This window comes from Strix uralensis, chromosome 1 (genome assembly GCF_047716275.1).
Source record: "Strix uralensis isolate ZFMK-TIS-50842 chromosome 1, bStrUra1, whole genome shotgun sequence".
In the NCBI taxonomy this organism is placed as follows: Eukaryota; Metazoa; Chordata; class Aves; order Strigiformes; family Strigidae; genus Strix; species Strix uralensis.
The window spans coordinates 30,036,885-30,062,967 of NC_133972.1; the positions used below are offsets into that span (position 1 = coordinate 30,036,885).

Sequence of the window (26,083 nt, forward strand, 5' to 3'; positions counted from 1 at the left end):
ATGACTTCTCAGAGGTTTTCAACAGCTTCAGTCTACCCTGACAGGTCGAGAGAGATTGCAGATGGCTAACAGAGCTGGAAATATTTTACAGACTCAGCAGCAACAGTTTTTACAGATCACAGTGGCTGAGCAAAGTGCTCAGGCTTCCCAAGAGCAGCAGTTTTGGGCTTGCGCTATGAGCATTTGCCACAAAGTGCAACAGGAGAAGTACTGCTGTGAAGGTCTTCTACAGAAGGCTGGAACGCATCAGCTATTCTACTTCCTCTGTGTGTGTATACTTTTCATGATTCTTTTTCAGAAATACATTTTTTAAGGACAAAAAGTGGCTTCCAATCATGTGAGGGTGTTTCAGAAGTAAGCACCGATGCCTTTTAATTATTAGCAACTATGCTGTATAAAGTCTTAACAAAAATTATGATGGTGGAATCCTGAAGGCGGTGGTTCAAGACAACTTTGCACAGAAAAGATATGTAAATATATATATATTTCTGCAAAACTGAAAAACGTTTCCTATTTTAGAAGCCTATGTTGTAATTTAGCAATAGTAAGGCACCATCGTTGATTAATATGTCCAGTAAGCTCCTGGGTGCCTCTGGTAATTTTTTAGATTTCGGAAGATATTGCTGGAATATCTTGTAAAATCAGCAATTTCTAACAGGGGCTGATTTTTACAAGCAAAGCGAAGCAGCAGACCCCGTGCTGGGGGCAGGTATGGGCTTGAAGTCTCTAGTTTGTCCATGTTTTCCTGTATTTCCATATTTTTATTATTGAGCTGTATATGTCCAAATAGTAAATAGGTAACATATTTCAGAGATCTTGGATCAATAAAAACTTACAGAAATAATTTCAAACCCTCCCCTTATGCTTGCTCTAAAAGATATTTTCATTGTGTAACTTGTGAAAAATATAAGCAAATTCTCCTCAATGTCCCCTACCCTAATTTTCCACACAAGAGTCAACAAAAGAGTGAATTGTGCTTGTGGGAAAGTAATGCAAGGAATAAGTTACTGCAGTAAATATCTCATTGCCCAGTAGGTCCTCTTAGGTCCTGGTATTCTGTGATACGTTACCGGGTCATACACTCACCCTATGGGTTTATAGCAATCATAGCTTGAAAATATGTTCGCATTCACTAATAGGGAATCACCTGAATTTATCTTAAATAAAAAAATAAATCATCCCAGTTTGTATTTTCAGTAATTAGATTCCTTTTGCACATTTTTATTTTTAATGCATAAGCATTTCTATAAATGCATTACATCTGGGTACTGTGATGAAAAGGTTATTAGAAATGTGACACAGACAGATAGGCTTTGTGTTAAAATAATTCCCCAGCTGCATAAGTGAAGCCCTATGTTGGCCTTGTGTGACTGTAACAAAAGACTTCAGCTGCTGCTGTAGGATACTGTCATCCTGAGGAAACATGAAAAGGTCCAGATCTCCCAATTTGTCTTTCAGACTTTTTTACTAATACATGTCAAGGAGAGTCTAGTTTGCTAGACATTTATCTCTAAATCCCTAATATTGATGAAGAGATTGAGGTAAATTTGTAGTTGACATGAAAGAACATTATATCGACCTCAGATACAATAATGAAGATGTTGGCTGTCAAAACATGACAAAGTATATACTTTTAAGGTTATATACGGTATATTTATACTTCTCAATTAAAACTGCACAGTATACCCCAAAAAACACATGCTGTAAACTAGCAGAAGTTATGTTCCTATTGCTATGAATGCAGTACTAAATGCATGATCTTTGCAAAAGAGAATGCAATTCAAAGGTGCAGGAATAAGATAAATGACAATAACTTGCACATACACTTGCAAAAACATCTGCTAACCTTTCCAAACACAACAGACTTTCACCTTGATGTGTTTGCATTGCTTGGAAAATGATCTGCTCTCCATTAAATTCAATATTAAATAGCCCAGTGGGTGTAATGAAGCAATAAAATAATAATAATAAAATCCTTACACTTGTAAATGCTGCCAGAGCTACCTGAGTATTTTATAATGAGCAGACGATCAGAAAAAATTATTACTTTTGTGAAAGTGTAAATGATAATATTCAAATATAAACCCTAATTCTGCAAGCTTTTTTTAACACTGGTGTTTGTAAAAGTGCATTTACAGGGAGACAGAATGTACACCATTTTGTTTGACCTGGAAGTCTCTTCCAAAAGGTAACTGATTGAAGCATTAAAAATTGCTCTTTTGCTCTTCTATGGTTCTTTTGTTTTAAAGGCCTTTTGTTTAAAAAATATCCACACAGCAACTCCCTAAGACAAAACTATAACAAAAAGAGAGGGAAGATTGACTTTTAAGTTTTAGCTGTTTTTTATGTGGTAAACATTGCTATTTCCTATGGCCTGAGAAGGTTTGAGGATTCAAATCATAGAACTCTGGCAACCTTGAGAAATTATCTTGCAAACTGCAAGAAAATAATGATTTCTGAAATTGCTTATATGAAAGAAAAATTACGAAACACAAACTTCTGACATTCCTCCTGAATTGAAAACAAGAAAAAATAATTCTGAATTTTAGTAGTCCTTTGCTTGTGGCCTTTAATTTCCTCTTCACGACCATGACTACATTTATTGACAGTTTATTTTATTCAGTGTCTGATGGCTGCATTTTATGTGCATAACAGATTGTAGGGGATGAACTATCTGTCTCAAAATTATCATTCTTTTTCTGAAATTTTTTTTTTGGGTGTGGTGGGGTTTTTTTTAAGCAGAATTCCCACAGAGCTTATTCATGTGACTTGCCTTTTATTTTTTTGTTTCATTTTGTAGATGTATTTTCATCAGCATATTGGCAAAATACTTAACCACAAAACTAAAAAAAAAAAGTGACTTGTGTTTCTAAAGAGATAACCTATCAACAAAATAGAAACAAATACTAATTGAAACTTAATTTTAAAATTACCTACTCGGTAGATAGTGGTTGTATTAGAATGTTAAGAACAGAACTTACTCGTCTGCAAAAATGAGTTGCTCATTATGCCCCAACAACTGTTCATGCTCTTGTTTTCTGCTGAGGTATAAAGATTTGACTGGATATTTAGGTACTAGGAAAAGTAAAGATCTTTAAGGTGGAATATTCCACTTATAGGATATCTGGGTGACAAGTTGTAGGTTGATTTTGTGTCAAGGAATTGATCGAAAGAGGCTGAAAGAGGTGGTTTTTATTTATGAAATCAAAAGTTATATTCTTATATCAGAAATAGTGTGGCCAGCAGGACTAGGGCAGTGATCATCCCCCTGTACTCAACGCTGGTGAGGCCGCAACTTGAATACTATGTTCAGTTTTGGTCCCCTTCCTACAAGACAGACATTGAGATGCTGGAGCGCATCCAAAGAAGGGCAGTGAAGCTGGTGAAGGCTCTAGAGCACAAGTCTTGTGAAGAGTGGCTGAGGAAACTGGGGTGGTTTAGTCTGGAGAAAAAGAAGCTGAGGGGAGACCTTATCACTCTCTACAACTACCTGAAAGGAGGTTGTAGCAAGGTGGGTGTTGGTCTCTTCTCCCAAGTAACAAGCGATACGATGAGAGGAAGTAGATTCAAGTTGTGCCAGGGGATGTTTAGATTGGATTAGGAAAAATTTCTTCACTGAAAGGGTTGTAAAGCATTGAAATAGGCTGCCCAGGGAAGTAGTGGTGTCACCATCCCTGGATGTATTTAAAAGATGTGTAGACATGGCATTTAGGGATATGGTTTAGTGGTGGACTTGGCAATGTTAGGATAATGGTTGGACTCAATGATTTTAACGTTCTTTTCTAACCTAAATTATTCTATGAGCCTATGATTCGAATTCCAATACCTACAAAATTTCAGTAGTTCTGTCAAAAAGGTCAGTTGTCATCTTTTCCCTTCGCACATCCTTTTTTCTTTACACCTGACTCTGGACCCTGCTAAATGGTCCAATTCATATTTTGCTCAGAGTTAATAACTTGAAAAATCTGTAATTTTCTTCCTGACCTTTAAAATCTGTACTGACTGTCTGCCTTCTCAGAAACAGTGCTAAACCTGAGGTTTTGTCTAGTAGAGGCAGTCTGTGTGATTGGACACTTCTGTCCCTTCTTTTTGAGTCCAGCCAACTCAGAGTGCTGTTGGCAGAAGTTTTGAGGCTGAGTGGAATTCCCAAATGTGGAAATGAAGACTGTGGAAAAAATCATGCGCTTCAGGGTGCACGGCAGCAAAAAATTTTCTTGGTAGGCCGAGCCTTCACAGCTTTGCTAGCTCTGTCTTTTGCCGTTTTAACTACTGCCTTCTGTACAAGGTCTGTACCACAAGATACCACTGGTGGAGAGAGGGAGGTGAGGCAAATAGCTTGCTTTACCTGCATGGGAAGAGCATCCCTCGGAGCCTGGGTACCAGACACATAGCTAAACCTGTGTTTTTATTTGGCCCTTACTTTAGGGAGAAATCTTGTGTCTTCACAAGGACCATCTCTGAAAATGGATTGAATAAAAAACAAATGAGGGAGTTTTCATGGCTTGGCTCTGGCTGTAAGTCACTACAGTAGTACTTCTCAGATTTTAGAAGCTGATGTTTGCAAATGAATTACTTGGCCTTTAAATAGTTCCAAACCACCCAAAGTGCTCCATTATGTTAGCACAGGCTTGAGAAATAGATATGTATTACTAGCTAATTGAATAACATATGGTGTTGATTAGTGCTTAGCTCTTTTTATAGAACTCAATTAAAAAAATGACTGCAGTATATTTTGAGACTGAGATGTCTGTTGGTTGCTTCTGACATGAGGGATCTGCTGAACCAAGAAATGATGAACTTTTTCTGTTTAGTTCACCTATAAGTTCCTTTAGGAACTCGTGGTGCATGTGGCTGTGACAGGAGATAGGCTGGAGTCTGTTCATTTGCTGCAGTATTGAAATGCAGCCTTTCCTGAAAGATTTAAGTGCTCTCCGGGCAAAACAAAACAAAAGCCCAGGCTTTTATTTTCTGTGCTATTGCTCAAGGTATATGAATATACAATAAGCCTATTTCAAATGGATAAAAATCTACTCTTAGAGGGTTCAGTTTGCAGAGATGTATTTCTTGGGAGGAGTCCCAGAACATAGATATGAATTTATAAGGTCCTCCAACCCCAAATAACCTTGGTCTCCTTCCACCTCATCCTCCCTCCCCAACAATAAACATGTGGGGAGAACCTGCCTTTATTTCTTTCACTTGATGCAATTTTCACTCAAGAGATTATTTTCCTCTTAAACTTCACAAAAATCACCTGAGATGATGATGATTATGATTTTCTTATTATTCACATGGATGACTGAAGTGGTATAACAGCTAGCAGCGGTGATCAAACTGGGAGGAGGTGGAAGGATGCAGAGAAACAATAAACAGGAATACAAGATGTTTCTCTCCCTGACTTGACTTTTTTTCTCCTAAGCTACCTCTTCTACTGTATTTTGTGTGGATTTTTTGAAGAGAAAATTTGGTAAATAGTTGCTTCAAATGTGATGTGGTGTGCGCTATATGAGGCACACAGCAACAAGAAATACTGAATTCTATCTGCAGTTACTGACTAGTAATTTAGCTCTTGGGTGTATGACCTGACAAACTCTTCCTTGCTTTTTAAAAGCAAGTGATGGTTGTTCTTGCAGTCCTAAAACTCTTAGTTTTAGAAAAACCTATCAATAGCATAAAAATACTTAATGCATGTATTTTCCAGATTTCCACGTCAGCATTTATTGTATTATAAACTATTTTGTATTTCATTTTCATCTGAAAGACAGCAAAATCTGAAAGACTCAGAACAAAGGAGGTCCTGAAAAATCAATTATTTTTTAAAAAAAAGCCTTTTCAGTCCCAGTAGGTTCCCATTCTCCAGTAGCTCTTCCACTGAAATGATGTTCATTCTTCCATCCAGAGAAAACAGATGAGTCCTGAAGCATATCCTGAAGGTTACTCAGGTCATTTGGGAGGGAGCTATGTTTCAGAGATGCAGTGCTTTCACCGTGGGTGCCCTTTCACCATTTTCCCATTGTTTGCACTGTATGTTTGTAACTGCCACAGCAGCAATGTGTAAAATACGGCAATGTGTAAAATAGACTATTCATGACCTAAATTGTTCTGGGCTCAAAACCAGGAGCAGGTGCAACCCTGGTCAAAACCAGAAGGCTACAGTGTCAGGACCACATCATCCAGTGATAATAGGGGTTGGAAGAAGCAAAACCTATTTTATTTTATTGTTCCTGATCCTTCTTCTAGTCTGTCCTGTGCCCTCCATCCATGTATGAAATAGATGGCAATACGTTCGTTTTAAGCTTCTCCCAGGAACAAATTTCTAGAGCCAACATTTTATTCAGTAAGGTCAATCTAGATGTTGCAAAGGGCAGTTAGCTGTCACTGGCTTCTTAGTAAAGGCATCACAAGTACAGGAGGGATTTTCAAGTAACACATACAGGTACCGGGTTTGGGATAGGTCCTGTCACATACATTGGCTCACAGTGTGGAAGAGATTCTTAAAAGGCTGACGCAAAGGTCATCCTGCTATTATGGCTGTCATCAACCAGTAATGTCCTATCACCTGAAAGATATAGCATCAATTTATGAAGTTTGAAAAGATTTGAATATTCCAGTTATTACCAGAGGGGTTTTTGTGTAGCGTGTTGGTAACATTTCCCCCCAACGTAAAAACTGACAAGGTGATAATTAAAGATAGGATCTTGATAAGTGATTAATTTTATTTTTTGTTTTTAAACATTGTGCTAGCAACAGTTTCTTTGGAAGCAGCTGATATCTGTTGAGATCTGAAAACTGAGTTTTATTATTTCCTGCAAAAGTTCAGTTCTTTTAACATTTGAGGAGACTGTTATGGCAGGGAGAGTGAGATTCCTCCCATCTAACTTGAGATCTACAGCATAGACATCTGCAAAGGAAGGGGAATACATGTTTCTAAGAACAAAACACCTCACTGTTTAATTTTAGTCTATTTTGCAGTGAGATGACTCTTTCCATAGGCCCCGTTGGTGAGATTTACAGCAAGTGCAGAGTCTTGGGGTGACTAACTGAGATGCAAGCATCTGCATTTTTGATTGTCGCTTAAATGTCTTTCACAGTTTTAGAATGAAATATTAGAAATCCTTGAATATTGTAATTAGTGGACTTTTGTCCTTAATGCCCTGTCTGCATTTTCTGTCCTTCAGCTATTACAGGAATGTATTTGTTGTAGTGACTTGTTGGGAAGAAGACAGGGAGTTATTCTTTAAAATACACTGTGTCATTCATTGGTGGCAAGTGGTCTGCATCGAATACAACTGACTTACCTGCATAGCAGTCTCTCACTCTGGGATTCTCATACTCCATTGGGTTCTTAAGTGTACCCAACATACTTGACTGTTACGTACACAGGGTCAAAGTCACAGTGACTGGGATAGTTCTATGCTGACAAGACAGTCTGGAAACAAAACAATTAATTGTAATACAAATGAGCAAAGTTCCTTTTGATTTCCTTGAACAGAAAGCATGCTATTTTCTTGCAGCTAAGAAGGTAAGGATTGTTTCATGGGAAGGATGTAATTTCTAATCCCTTACATTCAAGCACATTTCAGAAGAGAAATCTCCAGGCAGTAGCTATGTTAGCTAAGTCAGCAAACACCACAAATTGTAGTTGTGCTGGTTTTCCACATGGGACAGTTTTCTACTTCACAAACCTATAATGTCATGCAAAGTTCATTTTACTGGTAAGCATCATTAAGCCAAAATTGAGTTCAGAGCCCCAGGGAAAATAGATGTAAGTATTTATCCACAATGCTATTTGAATTGGCTTGAAATTTTGAGTTCTTGGTTGCCTTCCTCATTCATTTCTAGTTCACTGGAGTCTTTATTAGAGCTCCTAAAGGTTGAGAATTTAGCTTCTTTTAGGGGGGAAAAAAGTAATCTGCAAAACCGATAACTTTATAAGCTAATGTAACTGGTACAGTCAAGATGAACTCTGTAATATGATGGCAGGGAAAGAGGGTTTTTATTTAATGCCTATCCATTTCCACATAGGATCAGCTGTTCAAACCAATAAGACAATGATAGCAATTAAAAATTGCTTTTAAAATTAAGATTATAATGTTTTCTTCTAACCATATTCTATGTAATTTCCCAATAGAATAAACTAAGCATTATTTTCCTTACCCCCACCAATCAAAATTGCTGTCTAAACGTTTCACTTCAGAAAATTGAAGTATGCAATGATGCAGGCATGAACAGAAAATGCTGCTTTGCAAGAATTAGTCTTCATCTGTGTTAGTTTAAACAGTGATGGATCTTTACAAGATTTCACAAATTTATTTTTTTAATTTTCTTTTAAAATACTGGTTGGAGTGGCAAATTATATTTTAAAAGTATCTCAGCTAGTTATACTCAGTTGGATATCTCCCTCTTCTTTACCCTTTGCTATCTTTATTTCCTTGTTCTTTAAGGAATATTGAGTAAGAAGTACTCAGAATGTTTTAATCCTAAACTGCTTCTGTTTTTACAAAATTTTTTGTCTTCATATTTGGGATTTTTTTTTCTCAAACCATTTGTGTCCATTCAACATACTGACTACTGCTATGTGATGCTGGTTTACAGCATCAGCTCAAGTGGTTTGCACAGGTATGTAATATTTCACCTTAGTCCTTTAGTAGTGCCATTACATATTCAGAAATCACTGTGTATCTGTAAAGGAAATGGTGACAGACTGTACTGTAATATGTATTCTGAAACTTCTGTTTTCCTAATTGTCACCTAGTACGCACTTATAAATTATCCCCTTCTTCTTCCAGATTTAAGAGAGACACAGCAGTAGGCAAAAATGTATTGCAGCTCTAATGCCATCACAGCTTTCTAATGAAAGCACAAATCAAATGGTAGATGTTTGAATCATTTATTTCCAAGATGGAATTTCCCTTATTATTTTACTGTGCCTTTATCTAGTGTGCATTTTATAATTTATTTTTCTGGAATATGATTAGAATGCAAGACAAAAGTATTATATATGCCAAAAATAAGACTCGCATAGATTAGTCTGTGTTGACTGGAATATTAGAAGGATGTAATAACATGCTAATACACTTTATTGGGCTGCCGGCTTACCTGTGTAAATGTTTCAAAAGGAATTAGACATGTGTACACATAGTGTACAATGTTTGTTTAATTTACGAGATTATATTTGCTTACAAAGTCTTACATCTTGGTTAGAAGATCTGTTTTATTATAGTAATCTCATGTCTATATGACTAGCACTATAGGTCTAGCGATATATTGAACCTGTAAATTTAAATTCATACTGCTCTCTAGTGGGGAATGTTTTCAATGCAAAATATATATATTAATGTCCAGCAGGTATATAAACTGGGATTTCTGAAAAGTTACTGTCACCTAGAGCAATTCAGTAAAACTAGTGTTATCATGTTAGCATTTTAATCCTTGTAATGCTTTAATCAAAAGACTGACCTTCTAAATTTAAAAGTATTTTAGACAGATTAATATAGCTCTCTTTGCTGGAGATATTCTTCACTCCAAACTCCAGAAGACTGAGAGGTTGATGGATTGCTGCTGCTTCCTCAGGAGAAACTTCCTCCTTCCATCAGGAGAAATATGCTATAGATCTGCTGTAGAAAAACTGCAGGTTTTCTCCTAAGCTTCCACAGTCTCATAATATCTTATGGGATGGTTGTGATTTGTCTATAAATGTTTCTATCAACACTGTTGGTATAATAGGTTTGATTTTAATGAATATCTACTTTAATGTGCTTCTTGTTTAGTCTGCTTTCTCATGTCTTGCTTTGGGCAGCTAAAATCCTAGATAAGAGTTGACTATACACAAAAGCTGAAATCATAATATTGACTGAACTAGTTGAGTGAGGTTTTAATCTACTGCAAGTGCAGAGCTCCTCTCAGAACTAGGTCTGTGCTTTCTTAAATGAAATAGGGTTTAGTTAGCATAAAAGAACACAATATTAATTAGATAGCAAGCATCTGAAAACTGAGATTGAAACTGTTTTGAACAATTGATAGGTTTTAGATTTGCATCTTTAGATAAATTCGTCTTTATGATTTGATTGGGAAACACTAAATGTGTTTAAATCCTTGGGAGGGCTGGCAAAACATTTAGCTGATGAAATTTATGATATTTTAAGCTCTCTCAAGAATGATTTGCAGTATTTTGGTGTAATAGGACCCAAATCTGAAGGCTGGTTTAGACTTATTTTTAGATACTGAACCTTGTCTGGATCTGGGATTAAAGGCACCTGTAGTCCATTTTCTTGTGTTGCTGCAATAGTATTTTTTGTCTTGAGGTTGTCTGATTTGTCTGTTAGAGACCAAATAGTATCGTCATATTTAAGGCTGCAGTAATTTCGTCACACAGATTCTTTGGCTAGACCTTCATTTATTCACTAAATCTGGGAGAACAAGCAGTTTAAAGATTTATATGCTATATAAAGGTCTCATCAAAATACTAAGTTGGTATAACATTTTGCACTCCTTGAATAGTAAATTAGGTTTGCTGTGCACAGAGCACTTCTTCACCTGTGACATTTCTGCTCACCTTTAATTGCAGAAGCTCATGTTTACATTCATTTCACTTGAAGTTCTGCAGATGGGATTATCTTCTCATTTCTGTAGTTGTTACAATTTGGTATTAGCTGAATCTAAATTAACTATCCTTGAATCATAATCTTGGGAGGTTTAAATAAGAAACTAATAGAACATGTTTATTTGAACTATTTTGAAACCAGACAGGTTATGAAGTGATTACACTTGGGCTTGAAAGCATTCACAGAAAGTGAAGAGGGGATGACTAGGGGTTGCTAAATACCTAATTAACAAACTCAAGTGTGAGGTCTATGCATTTAAGCTTAGCTGACTAAAATATAGGGGATTTATTTTTTTCTTCTATTAATTGCAGTACACCAAAATATATAAATATGTGAAACAGAGACTAATCCTCCCCCCTTCTTTTTTTTTTTTTTTCCCAACTTGAAAAATGCATCTTACATTTTGAAGTGCTAAAACAGCTACAAATTTGTAGCTGTTAGTCATGTGAAGTATTTGCATGTAGGAGTGTATCTGTGTAGTTTAACTGACCTATTTATTGTATAGTTTATATAAAAAAAGTGAAATTTATGGATTTAATCCTAGAGAGGATTATAAAATATTTCTGCTGCAATAACTACTTGTATATCTGTAGTGGATTGACCTTGGCTGGCTGCCAGACCCCACCCAGCTGCTCTTTCACTCCCTTTCCACACCAGGGCACAGAGGGGGAAATAAGATGGAAAAGCTCATGGGTTGAGGTGAAGACAGGGAGCAGTTGCCATCATGGGCAGAAGAGATTCAACCTGCGGAAAATTTGTTTTAATTTGTTGCTAATTAAAATAGAGTAGGATGGTGAGAAACAAAGATAAAACACTAAAACACTTTGCCCCTCTGTCCCCCACTTTCTTCCTGGGCTTAACTTCTCTCCTGACTCTTCTGTACTACTCCCCCCACTCCTGAGCGGTGCAGGAGGATGGGGATTAGGGGTTGTGGTCAGTCCATACCACTTCATCTCTGCTGCACCTTCCTCCTTATGCTGTTCTCCTGCTCCAGCATGGGCACCCTCCCACGGAATACAGTCCTTCACGAACTGCTCCAGTGAGGGTCCTTCCCATGGACTGCAATTCTCAATAAAACTGCTCCAGCATGGGTCCTTTCCATGGCATGCAGTCCTTCAGGAAAGGACTGCTCCAGTGTGGATCCCCCACAGGATCACAAGTCTTGCCAGAAAACCTGCTTCAGCCTGGGCTCCTCTCCACAGACCACAGACCCTGCTGGGAGCCTGCTCTTGCATGGGCTCTCCATGGGCTGCAGCTTCCTTCAGGGCACGTCCACCTCCTTTGGCATGGGGTCCTCCACGGGCTGCAGGATGGATTTCTGCTCCACTGTGGTCCTCCATGGGCTGCAGGGAGTAAACCTGTGTCACCATGGCCTTCACCATGAGCTGCAGGGGAATCTCTGCTCCAGTGCCTCGAGCACATCCCCCCCCCCCCCCCCCCCTTCTTTTCCACTGTGTACAGAACTGTTTCTCTTGCATTTTTTCAGCTGCTGCACACTGGTTTTACCCTTTCTTAAATATGTTATCAAAGAGGTGCCACACCTGTGGCTGATGGGCTCAGGTTTGGGCACTGATGGGTCAGTTTTGGAGCAGCATGGGACAGCTCCTGGCCTTGTCTCAAAAAGGCTGCCCTCCAGCCCCCACTGCCAGCACCTGGACACTTGCACCCAATACAGTTTCCCACAGAAGATGAGAGTTAAGTTGTCATAAGCTTCATCCAGACTTTACTGAGACTTGGCATTTGTAAGGTTGCTTTTCATAGTATAATTGTTAAATAATTAAACTAACCGAGGGCAAAGATAGAAATAATTAAAAAAAAGTTTAAAAAAATAAATACCTGTGACAGGTTGACTCCAGTGATAGACTTAATAGTACCCCTGAACATGCAAAGACATTCACTTGAGTGGCTGTGAAGTTATTCAAGTTACACAGCAGAACTAAAACATATGAAGAGAAAGCAAAATACATGAGTGGAAATATAGTGTTGAAATATGAAAATACAAAGGATGATTTTTTGCCTTTTACTGGTTTGCAGATGTAGAAATCTTGTGTATATTATTTTATATTACTCATAAATTTTCCTTCTTATGTTTTTTCTTCCCCCCCAGAAAATATGAAGAAGCCCTGGAGCCCTGATTTACCAGTTGATAACCACTCATACAATTCAGATTTCACATCTGTCCCAGAAAGGGAAGGTGAGAAAGAATTAGCACCTGATGGCACTGAAGAAAAGAAGGAGAGAGAAAAGAAACACACCAATTTCACTTTGTGTAATGTTTGTAACATTCAGCTGAACTCTGCTGCTCAGGCACAAATCCACTACAATGGCAAATCCCATCAGAAGAGGTTAAAACAGCTCAGCAATGGAAATCTCAAAAGTGATAATGGTAAGCATTAAAATATACATACGTTTTGCCATGTTTTGATGTGGGAATTGCAGCAATGTTCAGTAATGTCAATATATATGAGTCTAAACTTTTTTTTTTTTAATTCAACCAACAAATTCTTTGAAGTTAAGGCAAAGGCTCTTGATGACTTCAGAGTGCTTGGGGTCATCACTAGCATGAGAATCTGGCAAATAGCTAAGGGTATACCATCTGTGTTGTTACAAGTGTTTTCATTTTATATTTTGTTTACTTGATGGTGTTGATTCAGATTCTTTCTCATTCTATTTGCATTTTGATGGTTTTCAGCATAATCAGTGATATTCCATATTTCACGGTCTACTAGAAAGGTTATACTTGTTAGGGGTATGTTTACTTTTAATGAATGTAAGACAGTTGCAAAATAAATTGAAACAAATACATTACACAGAACAAATACATTTCCAAACTCATTTCACTTTAGTTTGCTTATTCAGGGTTCAACCCGTAGCTAGCATAAGTCTGTTTAAAGATCATGACTGAAGTCAAACAGAGATGGAACAAAGGTTATTTTGATTTGAACTGTTTTCATTGACAGCTTTGAGAAAAGCATTTTGTAGTAGGTGGCATGTTTTCCTATCATCAGAGTGAGTTGTACACCTCAAAGAAAAACATGTTTGTGGCTTTATGTACAAAAGTAGATCAGACGTTAGAGACAAACAGCGATCCCTGACAAGAAAAAGCATATTACTATGTTATAGTTTTTCTCAATTTCATAACAGGTAGTACTGAAATTTGTTGTACTATGGGTAGAGTTGTACTGTATTGTTCTATTTGCTTCTGTGCACAGTGTCGCAGAAATCATGGTCTTAATGTTGTGTACTTCGGATTTTCAGACTTACTTTCTTCAGACCACACACATTACTTAATATTTTGTGCCATGAGTTGCTTCCTGCCCCACTTGCAGAAGGACATGTAGAACACTAATCCTTAGATAGGATTTAAGAGGTATTTTAATAATCTGTGCTTTGTCCTGGCTTTAAGAGTTGGGAATAATATGGGTATGTTGCAGAAGTGTGATGGATGTGAGTGCTTTTCTATGTACAAAGTGTTGCTCATTTCCTTAAAACAAAACAATAAAAAACCAAAAACCCGTAACACTGAACACGGTTTTATCTTTAAGTGGTAGGACTATAACTTTTGGCACTGCTCATAGTTCAGGCTTAGGAAGAATACCACTACCATTAGTAGGAGCTATGAAAATGTGTAAAGAAAGATTGATTTCCTAATTGATTAAAGCTGTAATATGGCTATCCACAAATGCATTCTTTCTAAAACCAAATAGGCACAGTCTAATGTTATTGCTATCTTCAATTAAGGTAAAATTGTTTTGTTGTTATTAGCACAACAGTTTTGCTAATGATAGAAAGCACGTTTCTGCAGTTCATTTATCTGCGTTAATCCATAGTAATGAAAGAATTAGTAATTAAGCAATGCTGAAATTAGTGTCAAAGGGCTTCAATCATGCTTCAACATTGATCTAGAGAGGATCAAAGTAATAGTATAGCGGCATGTTTCTTATTTCCTCCTTAAAATTATCCCTATGTCATTTGTAGCTGCATCCATTTGTAGTCAGAAAATAGCTGATTGACTGTCTAGCTCTTTGTTTCAAAGTTATTTTGGGGGTTGCCTGAAACTTGAAGCTTTTCAAATCTATCAGCTCTTTGAGTATCATCAAAAGTAACACTCCACTGAGAGAATAACTTAGGGAAGAGAATAAGGAAGTGATTTTCCCATGTCACCAAACCTTGAGATTTCAGGTTTTTTAAACTGAACATTATGAACGAAATAGAGATGAATATTAAATATTTCTTGCTAAAAGTTAAAACTGAATATTTCAGTAACCACCCTCACTGCACTTTGAACAGAGACCCTGTTTGAGATCCATTTTCTAAGTCAAGTAGAAATTGGAATGTGACAGACTGTCCACAATAATAGTTTTGTCAAAACTAGTATATCTGAAATATGGTCAATGTTTTATGGATTACTGATTGTTTTGTTGATGAGACCCCATCAAGCTCAAGTGTCATTTGACCATGACTAAAAGAAATTATGACTTGATCCTTTCAGTTTATCATGTGCACACAAATGATGTTGTTTGAAGGTCACTGATGTAACCGAAAAAACTGTTAAACATGCACAGTACTGTTTATTCAATGTATGTCAGTAGGTTGCTTTATTTATGAGAATGGTATTTCTTGTGTAGAAGTCTGATGGTCACAGAAGTCAGCTGTTTTTCTCAGTGTCCAGGTTAATGGTCTAATAATTCTTGAGACTAAATTCTGCTCTGTGAATTAAAACTAAGTAAAGCCTCTGCTTTATGACATTGTCTTCCTGGGCTTTCATCATCAGTAGCTATTCATTATGTCTTATGTTGAATGAAGTGCTTGCACTGTGCACAAGAAAACACCGTTTCCAAATACAGCGATTCACGGACTGCACTATGGGTTGTATACGTCTCTGCAAAATTGCCTGCTCACTTGGAACTAGCGTACGTGTAAAGCCTGGGAAAAATATTGGAATTGTGACTTCTCCTTGTTTTGTTTTATCTTGGAAATATTCCCACAAAGCAGGTCGGGTTTGTGTGTTTTATATCACGAGGGGTAATAGAAATGGAGGATTGACTTGTATGAAGCAATGGCCCATGTGTCGTTCCTAAATAATTTGCAATGGACTGCTGAACAGAGGTAGGGTTCAGCTGTATTAGCATTTGGCTGTGTAATTAAAGCTGCCATGCTATAGTCATCATCTTCAAACTGTGTGAAGTAGGTTTTATCTGCTGGATGTAAATAACAGAGCATGTTACTATAATTGAATATCTCTGCATAATTTCATAAAGTAAATTGCTTAAGCACAAAGCCTATTAACCTCTGCAAATATACAATTAATAGATAATGTGCATTGTGGGGTTAAAAGCAGCATTTCTGTGCTGCTGTATTGGTATCTGTACTGAATTTGAACAACTCACCAACTCTAAAGTTTTGCTAGCTGCTTACCTGTTAGCTTGGCAGCTTTACTGTATGATACCCACGTGGTTCCTTTCTGGGGCAGAGCAGCCTCAGAACAGCACACTGTGCAGAGTCACAAAAAATTATGTGAGCCCATTGTTTCTTGTGTCATTACTTCGTACAGTGATTTGTGTTGACTTAACAGGACATAGCAAGACATCAGCACTTCTGTTACTGAACTGTACATGCTTGGGAAGAACACAAGTTTCCATGTTCCTTCCTTCTAATAATTGTCTTTTGTGTCACTTAAAAGGACTCTTCACACTTTCTTCATTACACCCTATAATATATTCTTTTTGCTGGTGATTTTTTTGCCATTCTGTTCTCGTGTGTGCAGTAGCAAGGTGACAAGTAAGTCAGTGGGGATTTTCAGTAAGTTTGTTTCTGCCTTAAAAGAGGGCAAAACGCATTTCCTATCTGGTCTGACGACATTGTACCACTTCTCACAAAACCAGCCTGGATGCTGTGGGAAGAGGTGACCTCTTGTGGGAAATCATTTATTCTGACCAGCAGGAGTAAGACTCACGTTTCTACTGACAGAATGGAAAAATAACTGTAGATGTAAATGTATAGCAGTACCAGTGAGAAAGCTGATATTCCTAAGATTTTACGTAAACCAGAATTTCCCGTGTTCTTCCTTTTGTGTAAATTGCTGAATTATCATAAATGAATGAGGCATGGTTAGGACAAAAGCTAAAACTGCTTTCCTCTGCAATACTTTCTACATACATTAGATAACAAGTGGAAAAATAATAAAGGAGATGAGAAATGGCACAAAATTCTTAGTTTTTAAAGTGAAAGGAGTTCTGATTTCTGAAACATTATTATTTTGAAACATTGGAGCCAGTGAAGCATTTGTCAGTAGTTTCTTCATCTAGCTCTCTGAATTCATAGCTGAGACAAAAGACTATCCAGTTTAGAATCACAGAATCCGAATGGTTTGTGTTGGAATGGATCTAAAAGATCATCTAGTTCCAACCAAACAGTTAAGTTTAGCAAGTTTCATTTACTTTCTTTTAACCTAAACCTGCCTACAACCTTTTTTCAGTGGAATTTCATCTTAGTAAAATTTTATTGTACTGTGAACAAGGACAGTGAGTGCATGGAAGAAAAAGAAAGGGAAAAGATCAGAATTAAATACTCTTTTTATCCCTTGCTAACTGCAAAAAGCAAACCTCTTAATTCAGCACCAGATATTACTTAAGAATAAATAACAATTTGCTTATTACAGTTATATTGAAATATACACTAAATTATGATCAAAATTTGTTTCACATTTTATTTTTCTTCAACTACATTTGGTGGTTGAATGTAGTTTCCCACAACAACTCTTGAGATTACAATTCCATAATATCTATGCAGCAAATTTTTTGCACACTGGTCAGAGAAAATATTTTATCTTTTATAACTTTTTTTTTTGGATCTAAATCCTGACACTTTACGGTCCTGCAGGTAGGAAATCCAAAAGATTCACCTAAACCACTTGAAGATTCTCCTTCTTTGCATTCTTCTGTTGCCAGTTCTTTTCTAGTTCTGTGCTGCTACTGTGCTCTACACCCCTACTGTCACATTTTTTTGGTCATGAAAACAGGCAGCTTTGGGGCAGACAGAATCTTACTTTAGGGTGGTAAACTACTAAGCTACAGCTTTCAGGGAAATGGTGTCACCTGCTCTTTTCATTTCATTATTTCCTCCAGAGAAAGAGGATTGGATAGGCATTGAGGAATGGAGGAAATCTTTAGACAAAGTATATTCTCCTTCAGAGGAGGGGATTTTCTGTTATTTTCCTGGGAAACAAGTATTGTCAGATCAGCTTGAGATGTTTCTGGAAGTCATGTCTCTTGCAATTTTTTTTTTTTTTTTTAATAATGTCATGTTCTGATGTGGAGTCTCATGACCAGTTAACAGGAAATCCAGTATGAGTTATCCTCTGGTTTTAAGCCTTTAGTCTGGGGGTCATAGATGCCAGTATTTTGTAAAGAAGCACAGCAGGTTCCTTCTGGGTATTGTGTAATACCTCCCAAATGTCAAAGCTGGAGATCTCTGGACAAGTAGGACTGGCTGAGGGCAGTGTGTTGTCACTTCCACTGCTCCTAGATGTAAATCGTTCTTCTTACTCCAAAGCACTTGTCTGTTTTCATCATTTTCCTATTCCAGTTAATGAACTATTAACATAGTTTCTGCTTTTAAAAAGCACTTTTGCAAGCAAAATATGTTTCTAAAGCACTGCTTGTGTTTGCAGAATTTATTTTTTTTATTGTATTCATTAATGTAATACCCACCATATACGATATCGTTCGGCACTAAGTTTTATCACAAGGTAACTTGTGTCTCATTGAGTGAATTAAGCTTAAGAAAGAGCCAGCTCACACCAGCCAGATGCATGATGTTAATTTTTCACCTAATAAGCACAGTGGGATCCATTTGGCTTTGAGTTGTGGTGGTTTAGGCTCTGCTGGGGTCTGAGACCACGGGGCCGCTGCCCCTCCCCCACAAAGAGAGTGAAATACAAAGCCCCGGGGCTGAGATAAGGAGAGGTTTTAATACAACAGTGCAAGAGCAACAAAACAAACAACAACAATAACAGTAATAACGATGAACAGAGCAAGATATCTACCAATACAGCAGTGAGAACAGAGAGATGGCATAACACACGCGCTCACCGATTCTCCCCCGCTCCTGCGCTTGGGCGGCAGGAGGTGATGTCAGCATGGTATTGAATAACTTGGCTAGAGCTTCCCCCCACTGCTGGGGAAACCTAACCCCATCCTAGCTAAACCAGGACATGAGTATACAGAAAATGATGGATGGATGGATGGTAATTGTGGACAAACTCTTTACATATGTGCAAATATCCATTGTAGACTTGCTATAGTAAGCTGACTGCTACCTATTACAAATAAATACAAAGGGACACTACTGAATTTTAATACAGACCAATCATATGTAAACCCTAGCATTGTAACAAGTTGTGGGAAGAAAGGTTAATGAGTGAACCTGGAATAACTTCAATAACGTCATGCAGTCACAAAGGTAACACATATTTTGGCAATCTCTAAAACATTCTTTTGGGTTTGGAAAAAGAGAAATTCATAGTAGTCAAACAATTTTTCATGTAGTGTATCTGGTAATTGGTCCACTGAATTGCATGACAGAATGAAAAAAAAAAAAAAAAGGGAGCCTAGAAAACTGTGTTTATTAATTATGACTAATACTTCAGAACCTGGGAGATAAGTACAAATTTATTGCTAAATATGCTTAAAGTATTTTTGAAGTTCCTTATTTTTCATCAAGTGCACTTAAGAATGTGCTTATGTTCTTTGTTGAAGTATGGTTTCAGTCTCAACTGGCAAATTCCTTTCTTTTCTACCATCTTAGGTGTCAACTGAATAAAAGCTGCTGTGGCAGTTTATTGTGAATCAGACTGTTTAAGGTATATGAAGAGTCTCAACTGTCAAGAACATCTGCCCAGGGTCTAAACAAGCCTCTAACTGCAGGTTGAAAAACTTACAAAGAATTGGGTTTGTTCTAGTTTTCTGCCTGAATACTGCACAGGATCTCTTTTTAATATCCCCAGTTGTATAGAGTGCCCTCCTTTTGGGTACCATCTCCAAAGCAGGGTGCTTAGCAAGTTGTCTCCATACAAAGGATACAGATGTTTGTCCATGAGAAATTCTACAACAGCGTCAGACAGCTGAAACAAGTTCAGAAATCGGTCCTTACTTTGCTGCCTTTTAGCAAACTTGGATGGGGTTTCTGATTTCTGTGCTACAGCAGTGGGGGCTGAAGTACTTAAAGGTGTCTTCAACAGCACACAAAAGCTGCTGTTATACACAGGTTAAAGGGTGAAACCCGTTGTGTGCCTCGTTGCTACATTTAATCCTCCTCCATACTCACAGTTCTTACTCTGTATGTTCCAAATGTTGTTCTCTTAGAGTTCGCTTGTCTTTTTCATATATTTATGGCCTCATGTCTTCAGGACTTCATGTTGCTCCTAGATGTACAGCACTTTTCCTTCTATGTTGAAAAATAACTGCCCTTAAAATATCTGTGCTTAAAATATGCATGCATAAAGTGGGAAAGCTAACTGTTGTCTTGTTCTCTTTGCACCTCTGCTAAGCATCAACATAGACTCTTTTTAATCACTTTTCTTTTGTTGGTGTTTTTTTTTTTTTTTTCCCCCCCTCCTGTATGGCTTCAGGCTAGAACCTGCCGTACACCCTATTTATCTGAAATGGTTTGTCTCTCCATTTTAAAGTTATTAGTGTTTTAGGTAAGTGTTGTCTTAATGTTTTGTGCTGTAACAAGAATATCAATAATCAATACTAAATTAGCTGTAGAAGGTTCAGTTTCTCTGGGAGCAATCTGTGTCCATCTGTGTTGTTTCTGAACTGTGCCGAGATGTTGGTCTGCCATTCTTTGCTTCTCCCTGAGTGTGGCACTAGTCTCATTTCTGAGAACTCTGGTATTTAATCTCTACTTGCATGTACAGCTAACAAACTGTTGAAACCTATTTTGCAGTATCTCCATTTAGTTCTGCTTATATCACTGGGTCCAATATAGATTATGATGACCATGGCTTCCTTCCAGACCTTCTCAGTAACTTGTATTCTTTTAATATGATGTGGGGTTTTTTTTCTGCACTGGCATCTGGTAGGCAACAAATCTTCTATGAGTCATGACAACACACTAAGTTTATCAACATTTCCTGGTATTAATTTCCTGAGAGCTAGCTTTTCCCATATTCAGTTATTTTTGCTACTTCAAATATAGGTCTATATTCCTCAATGAGGCTGTAAAAGAATAACTTTGTATCTCTCATGTGGCATTAATTTTTTAATTTTTAGGATATCACAGAATTAAAGCAGAATTTTTGGGCTATATCTGAGTAGAAGAAAAAGCAGATATCATCAAATGTGACACACATTTCAGAAATGCTGATTTTTCTTATTTATGGCTTTTTATTCCTCTGATTCAAAATACACTGTCTTCCTGATAGTCATGTCACTGAAATCTTTAGTTAATTTTTTATCTTCTGACATGTTTCACAGTAGGGCGAAATATATCTCAAGATCAGAGTTTTAAGACCAGCTCCAACAAAATTAATTACAAACTCCTGTTGATTTCAAGAGAAGGAGGCAAGTTCCTCACTCTATTGAGGAATTATATTAATGTTAGTACACATTTATGCCAGTTCAGTTTACATCATCAAGGAAGCACCAATTCTAATCTACAGTTCACACTGCTACTGTAGGAGTGAGTTAATCTGTATTATGTCTTTCCTTTGTTTCTCAAATTATTGTTTATAGATTAGCCTGCTGGAGTCCCCATGCAGACAGCATTGTAGATATAGACACAATCACGATTCCACTCCCCTGGTTTTTCCATATGTATGAGATTAGAGAGCTGGATAGATACACTAATTGTAAGCAAAGCAACTCACTTCCTAAACTAATTCTTTGTTCTGTAATAAAAATTAAAATTCTTCTTCTCTAGATACTTTACATCAGGGTAATATGTCTTTAAATGCAATCCTCCTAGTGGGGATGGTATATAATTTATTATATGGAATGTAACGTCAGTGTGTGACTTTTTGACTCTGAAAGTAATGTTGAATGTTTCTTTTTATAGGCTTTAGCAGCATAATGACTATTAGACTAGAACCAAAACCAAGACATAGTCTCCTTTTGTGCTGGATTCCACAATGTTGTAGAAGAAAAAAGAAAGTTAATGAAGAATAATTTGTGATCAAACATTTTGTGAGCTTTAAGCAATTTCATTCATAGCTAAGTACAATAAAAGTAAAACTGGAAATGTCCAAATGACTCATTTTGGTATTTATGAGTGCAGTTGGTTAGCAATTTTGTCAAAGATTATTCAGAAAATGGAGTATTACTGATTTTCTTCTGTTGAACCTGTTCCATTTGTAATCATTCTTGGGAACACTTAACTCATCTGTCCCTTTTTTACCAGAAGAACCCAGTCCCTACCTTCTGAGTAATTCTCATTCCATCCCAATAGAAATAGCAATATTATTAAACAGTGGATAAAAAAATCCTTCTTCCACTTCCGTTCCTGTCCTCAAATTCAGTAGAGGTTTGAACTTTGGCAGCTTGCACTGTGAATAGATGTTTTTTCACCGGTGAAGGACGGTAGAATTTTGTCTTGGTCCTCAGTTTTAACTATTCTGATGATATGTCCTAGTTTTTCCTAGGGTGTTGTTTTGTTTTCCTTGGGTTTTTGGTTTTTTTATTATTATTATGGCTTTTTATTTGATGATCAGACTGAAGAAAACCAATGATTACATGATCATAGTTCTGACTGGACTTAGCTCCATTTTCCTCACTTTTGATTCAGAGTCATGTTACTAGTCATAGAACTTTTATATAGTAAAACACAGATGGATGCATATGCATGGCTGGTCATTCTCAATTTCAGTACTAACTTTTTCTCCTTTCATTGTTGAAAAAATAGTATCTTTAATGCTTCTTTTTTCCTAGAAGAGATAGCAAAACTCTACTGATAAAATGAGAGCATTCTTCTTATCAAAGGTAGTCGAGACAAATGTAGTCAACTTCAAATTGAAATACTACCAGGGATGTCCCTCAGCTCAGTAGTGATATCTGATACTCTGAAGTAACTTTGCTATGTGATGTATTAAAAATTAGAAGTCATTAAAAGAAGTATTTCATCTTTTTGGAGCAGTCTCTGACCTCACACCCATAGGGCATTAGGGTCAAGCCTGTAGGAGCTTTTCTTGTGAAATTGTATACTGGGTAAGTTTTCATTGGCAAGCAGGACAGTAAATTTTAAAGGGGTCTGTATGGGAGGAATATAAAATAGTGATGCCTGGAAAGAGGTAAATGTTACTCCCATCTTCAGAAAAGGTGAGAACCAATCAGTCGGTTATCAGTGGCCAAGAAGTTCATGGAGCAAGTCTTTATGAAAGCCATTTGCAGGTACATGAAGTAGAGAAAGGTGATTGGGACTAGCTAGCACAGATTTATGTGCAGACTTTGTAAGACCAACCCAGTTACCTTCTGTGGTGAAATGGCTGGCTCTGTGAACATGGAGATACAATTTTCTGACTTAAGAAAGGCTTTCACCCATAGGATTGTCATAGCCAAATTGGTGAGATAGGGGCTGGATGAGTGGAGTACAAAGTAGATTAGAAGCTGGCCCAGACTGTCAGATGCAATGTGTAATGATTAACTTTCACAGTCTAACAGACAGATGATTGGTTATGGCACTCCCCAAGGACTGATCGTGAGCCAGTGCTGTTTAACATCTTCATAACACCTTCACCATGACTCTGGTGATAGGATGGAGTGCACACTTAGCAAATCTGCAGATGACACTAAGCATTACTATGATAGAGTACAAAGCTACTGTTCATAGGAACCTCAACAAGCTGCAGGAGAGGCACAGCAGTAACTTCATGAAGTTCAACAGATGCAAAAATGTGAATATACATACACAACTATAGTCTGGGGACTGACTGGCTGGAGAGCAGCTTTGTGAAAAAGGACTTGGGTGTCCTCATGGGCAACAAGTTGAACATGATTCATGAGCTTTTGTAGACATGAAGTGTTAACTGCACGCTGGACTGCATTTATAAAAGGATAAGTAGTAGTTTGAGGGAAGTGATTACTATCCACTCTGTACTTTTTGAGATCGTATGTGGAGTACTGTGTCCAGTTTTGGGCCCCAGTATGAGAGAGGCATCAACAAAAGGGAGTGAGGCTGGAGGAGCATCACTAAGATGTTCAGACTGCTGGAGCACATGACACATGAAGAGAAGTTGACAAAGCTGGTTTTGTTTAGTGTGAAGAATAGAAAAGCTAATCGGGGATCCTGTTGCAGTCTACAACTTCCTCAGGGGATTTTAGAGAGAAGATAGATGTCTACAGTGAAAGGGCAAGAGGGGGTAGTCACAAGTTGCAGCAAGGAAATTCTGATTAGATATATGGAAGAAAGCTCTCAGAACCTCACTATAAAAACTGGAATAAGTTGCCCAGAGAGGCTGTGGAAATTATTCTCTGAAGATTTTAAGAACTCAACCTGATCTAACCTTGAAGTTAGTTCTGCTTTGAGTAGGAAGTTGTGTAAAGTGAATTCCAGAGATCCTTTCCACCTGAATTATTCTAAGGTTCTGTAGAAAATACACTAGGAAAACTTCAGTTTTAAAGATTCAGGGGCCTACTTACCTAATTTACATCAGGAGCAAGTTATATACAGACAAAGGCTTGGATTTTTCTTCATAGCTGTGTGTTTAAAAAGAAAAAAACACCAAGAAAACTCTGAATGTCATGTTGCTGATGTTATTTGACAGAAGCAAAACAAATACAGCAAAATCTGTATTCTTAGAAAGGCTTTGAGATGTACAACAAACTATTGAAGCCTTTTTTAGTATTTTTATTTTTTCATCAAATTGCCTGTAGCATATAGTCAGAACTACTGTTGATGTATGTTACAGTATATCTAGTTAAAGATTATAAAAATAAAATTCTTGTTCTTTAAAAGAGGAAATCTAGGAACAAAGCTACTAGTATACATAGATCTTGTTTTTAGACCTTTCTTCTGTTGTCAGTGGTGACAGAGGAAAGAACAGATGCTAAAGGATGCAGTAACAACAGATACCATTAAGACAGACTTGTCCTCATGGAAGGCCAATATTAATAGCCATTCAAACTTATTTTTCTTAAAATACATGAACTTTTAATGTAAACTATTGAAGATGTCAACAGTAGACCATGCCATGTAAACACTGGAGTGATCAAACAGCTCATTAAAAAAATTATTCAATTTGATTTTGTGTTGAATGTTTGCTGTTTTTTGGTTTTATGAGGTGTATTTTTCTCACAGATCACACCTCATCATGAAATTAAATTGCATTTCATGAAAAAGTAATTTTTGTATGTTGAGGGAAACACGTAGATCTCTATTTAGAATTGTCATTGTAATCTGGTATCAAAAGTACCACACATCAGTAACAGAGTATTCCCGGTGTTTTAAACTCTTGAAATCTTTAAGAAAAAAACACTGCCATAGTAATTTGATTTTATCACTGACTGTTGATGTCAGTGACCCTTGTCACAAACAGATGAAACATGCTTGAGAAAGCCAAAGAAAAGATCCTGGAACGGCCAAACTTTGAAAAATACATATTATTCAGAATTGCGGCGTTGGCATTTAAAGACTTACTACTGTGAAATAAATTGTTTCAAGAACAATGGCAAGCCTCTCTGGTCTTATGAACACTCCAAATTAAAAGATTGTGGAAACAAACAATGCTATAGCTAAACAAAGAACAATTAAGTAAGTTTATAGCTGGCATAGCAGTCTCAGGACTATTCAACAAGGAAACATTTTAATTTTACAAACACTTTGTTTTTTGCAGGTCAGGAGAGTTTATTTCAACAGATTGACTCTTAATTTTATCTCCATGCGACTGGATGTGTGTGTAAAATCATAAATTACTTTCTGTTTTTTGGTACAGGCTGAAAATTTGGACTGTAGGTTAATTTAATCTGTTTTATACCCATAAATCTGTTGTGGGGGAAATAATTTGCTGGTTTTGTGATTCCTTTGATACCACACACGGCCTATTCTACAAAATCCATTGACACATTAATAGAGTACTAAGATAGTGAGGTTAAATTTGAATATGTGTGCTCTGAGTACAGTGATTATATATTCATACACACACACACACAAATCATGGCACAGTTTATTCTTAGTCTGCATAGAAATATGTTGGCTCTTGGACTAGTCTGAAAGAAAATTCCAGTGCTGTGCTTTATAGAGAGAGCACTTGTGCACCATCTCACTATTTGCTCAGAGTCAGTCCTGTATGGTAGTTAGCAGCTAGTTAGTTTTTAATCTCTGAAAATTGTAGTGGATGTTTTTTTTTTGCTGAAGAGCTGCAATAATTTCTTTTGAAAGGAATTTTCCAAACAGTATGTGTTTATTTTGTCAAATCAGAAGTCACATTGGTGATATTTTCAAGTGAACATCGGTAGAAATAAAACTTCCTGATCCTTTGACTCTAG

At 37.0% G+C, this 26,083-nt stretch overlaps 1 protein-coding gene across 1 annotated transcript in view; it reads left to right on the forward strand.

Annotated features, from left to right (window-relative positions):
• ZNF385D (zinc finger protein 385D) overlaps window positions 1-26,083 on the forward strand; it is a 446,680-nt gene that overhangs the window by 75,040 nt on the left and 345,557 nt on the right. The window contains exon 2 of the mRNA XM_074861238.1: window positions 12,709-12,987. Coding sequence (XP_074717339.1) covers window positions 12,709-12,987 — 279 coding nt within the window. The remainder of the gene's footprint in view (window positions 1-12,708; window positions 12,988-26,083) is intronic.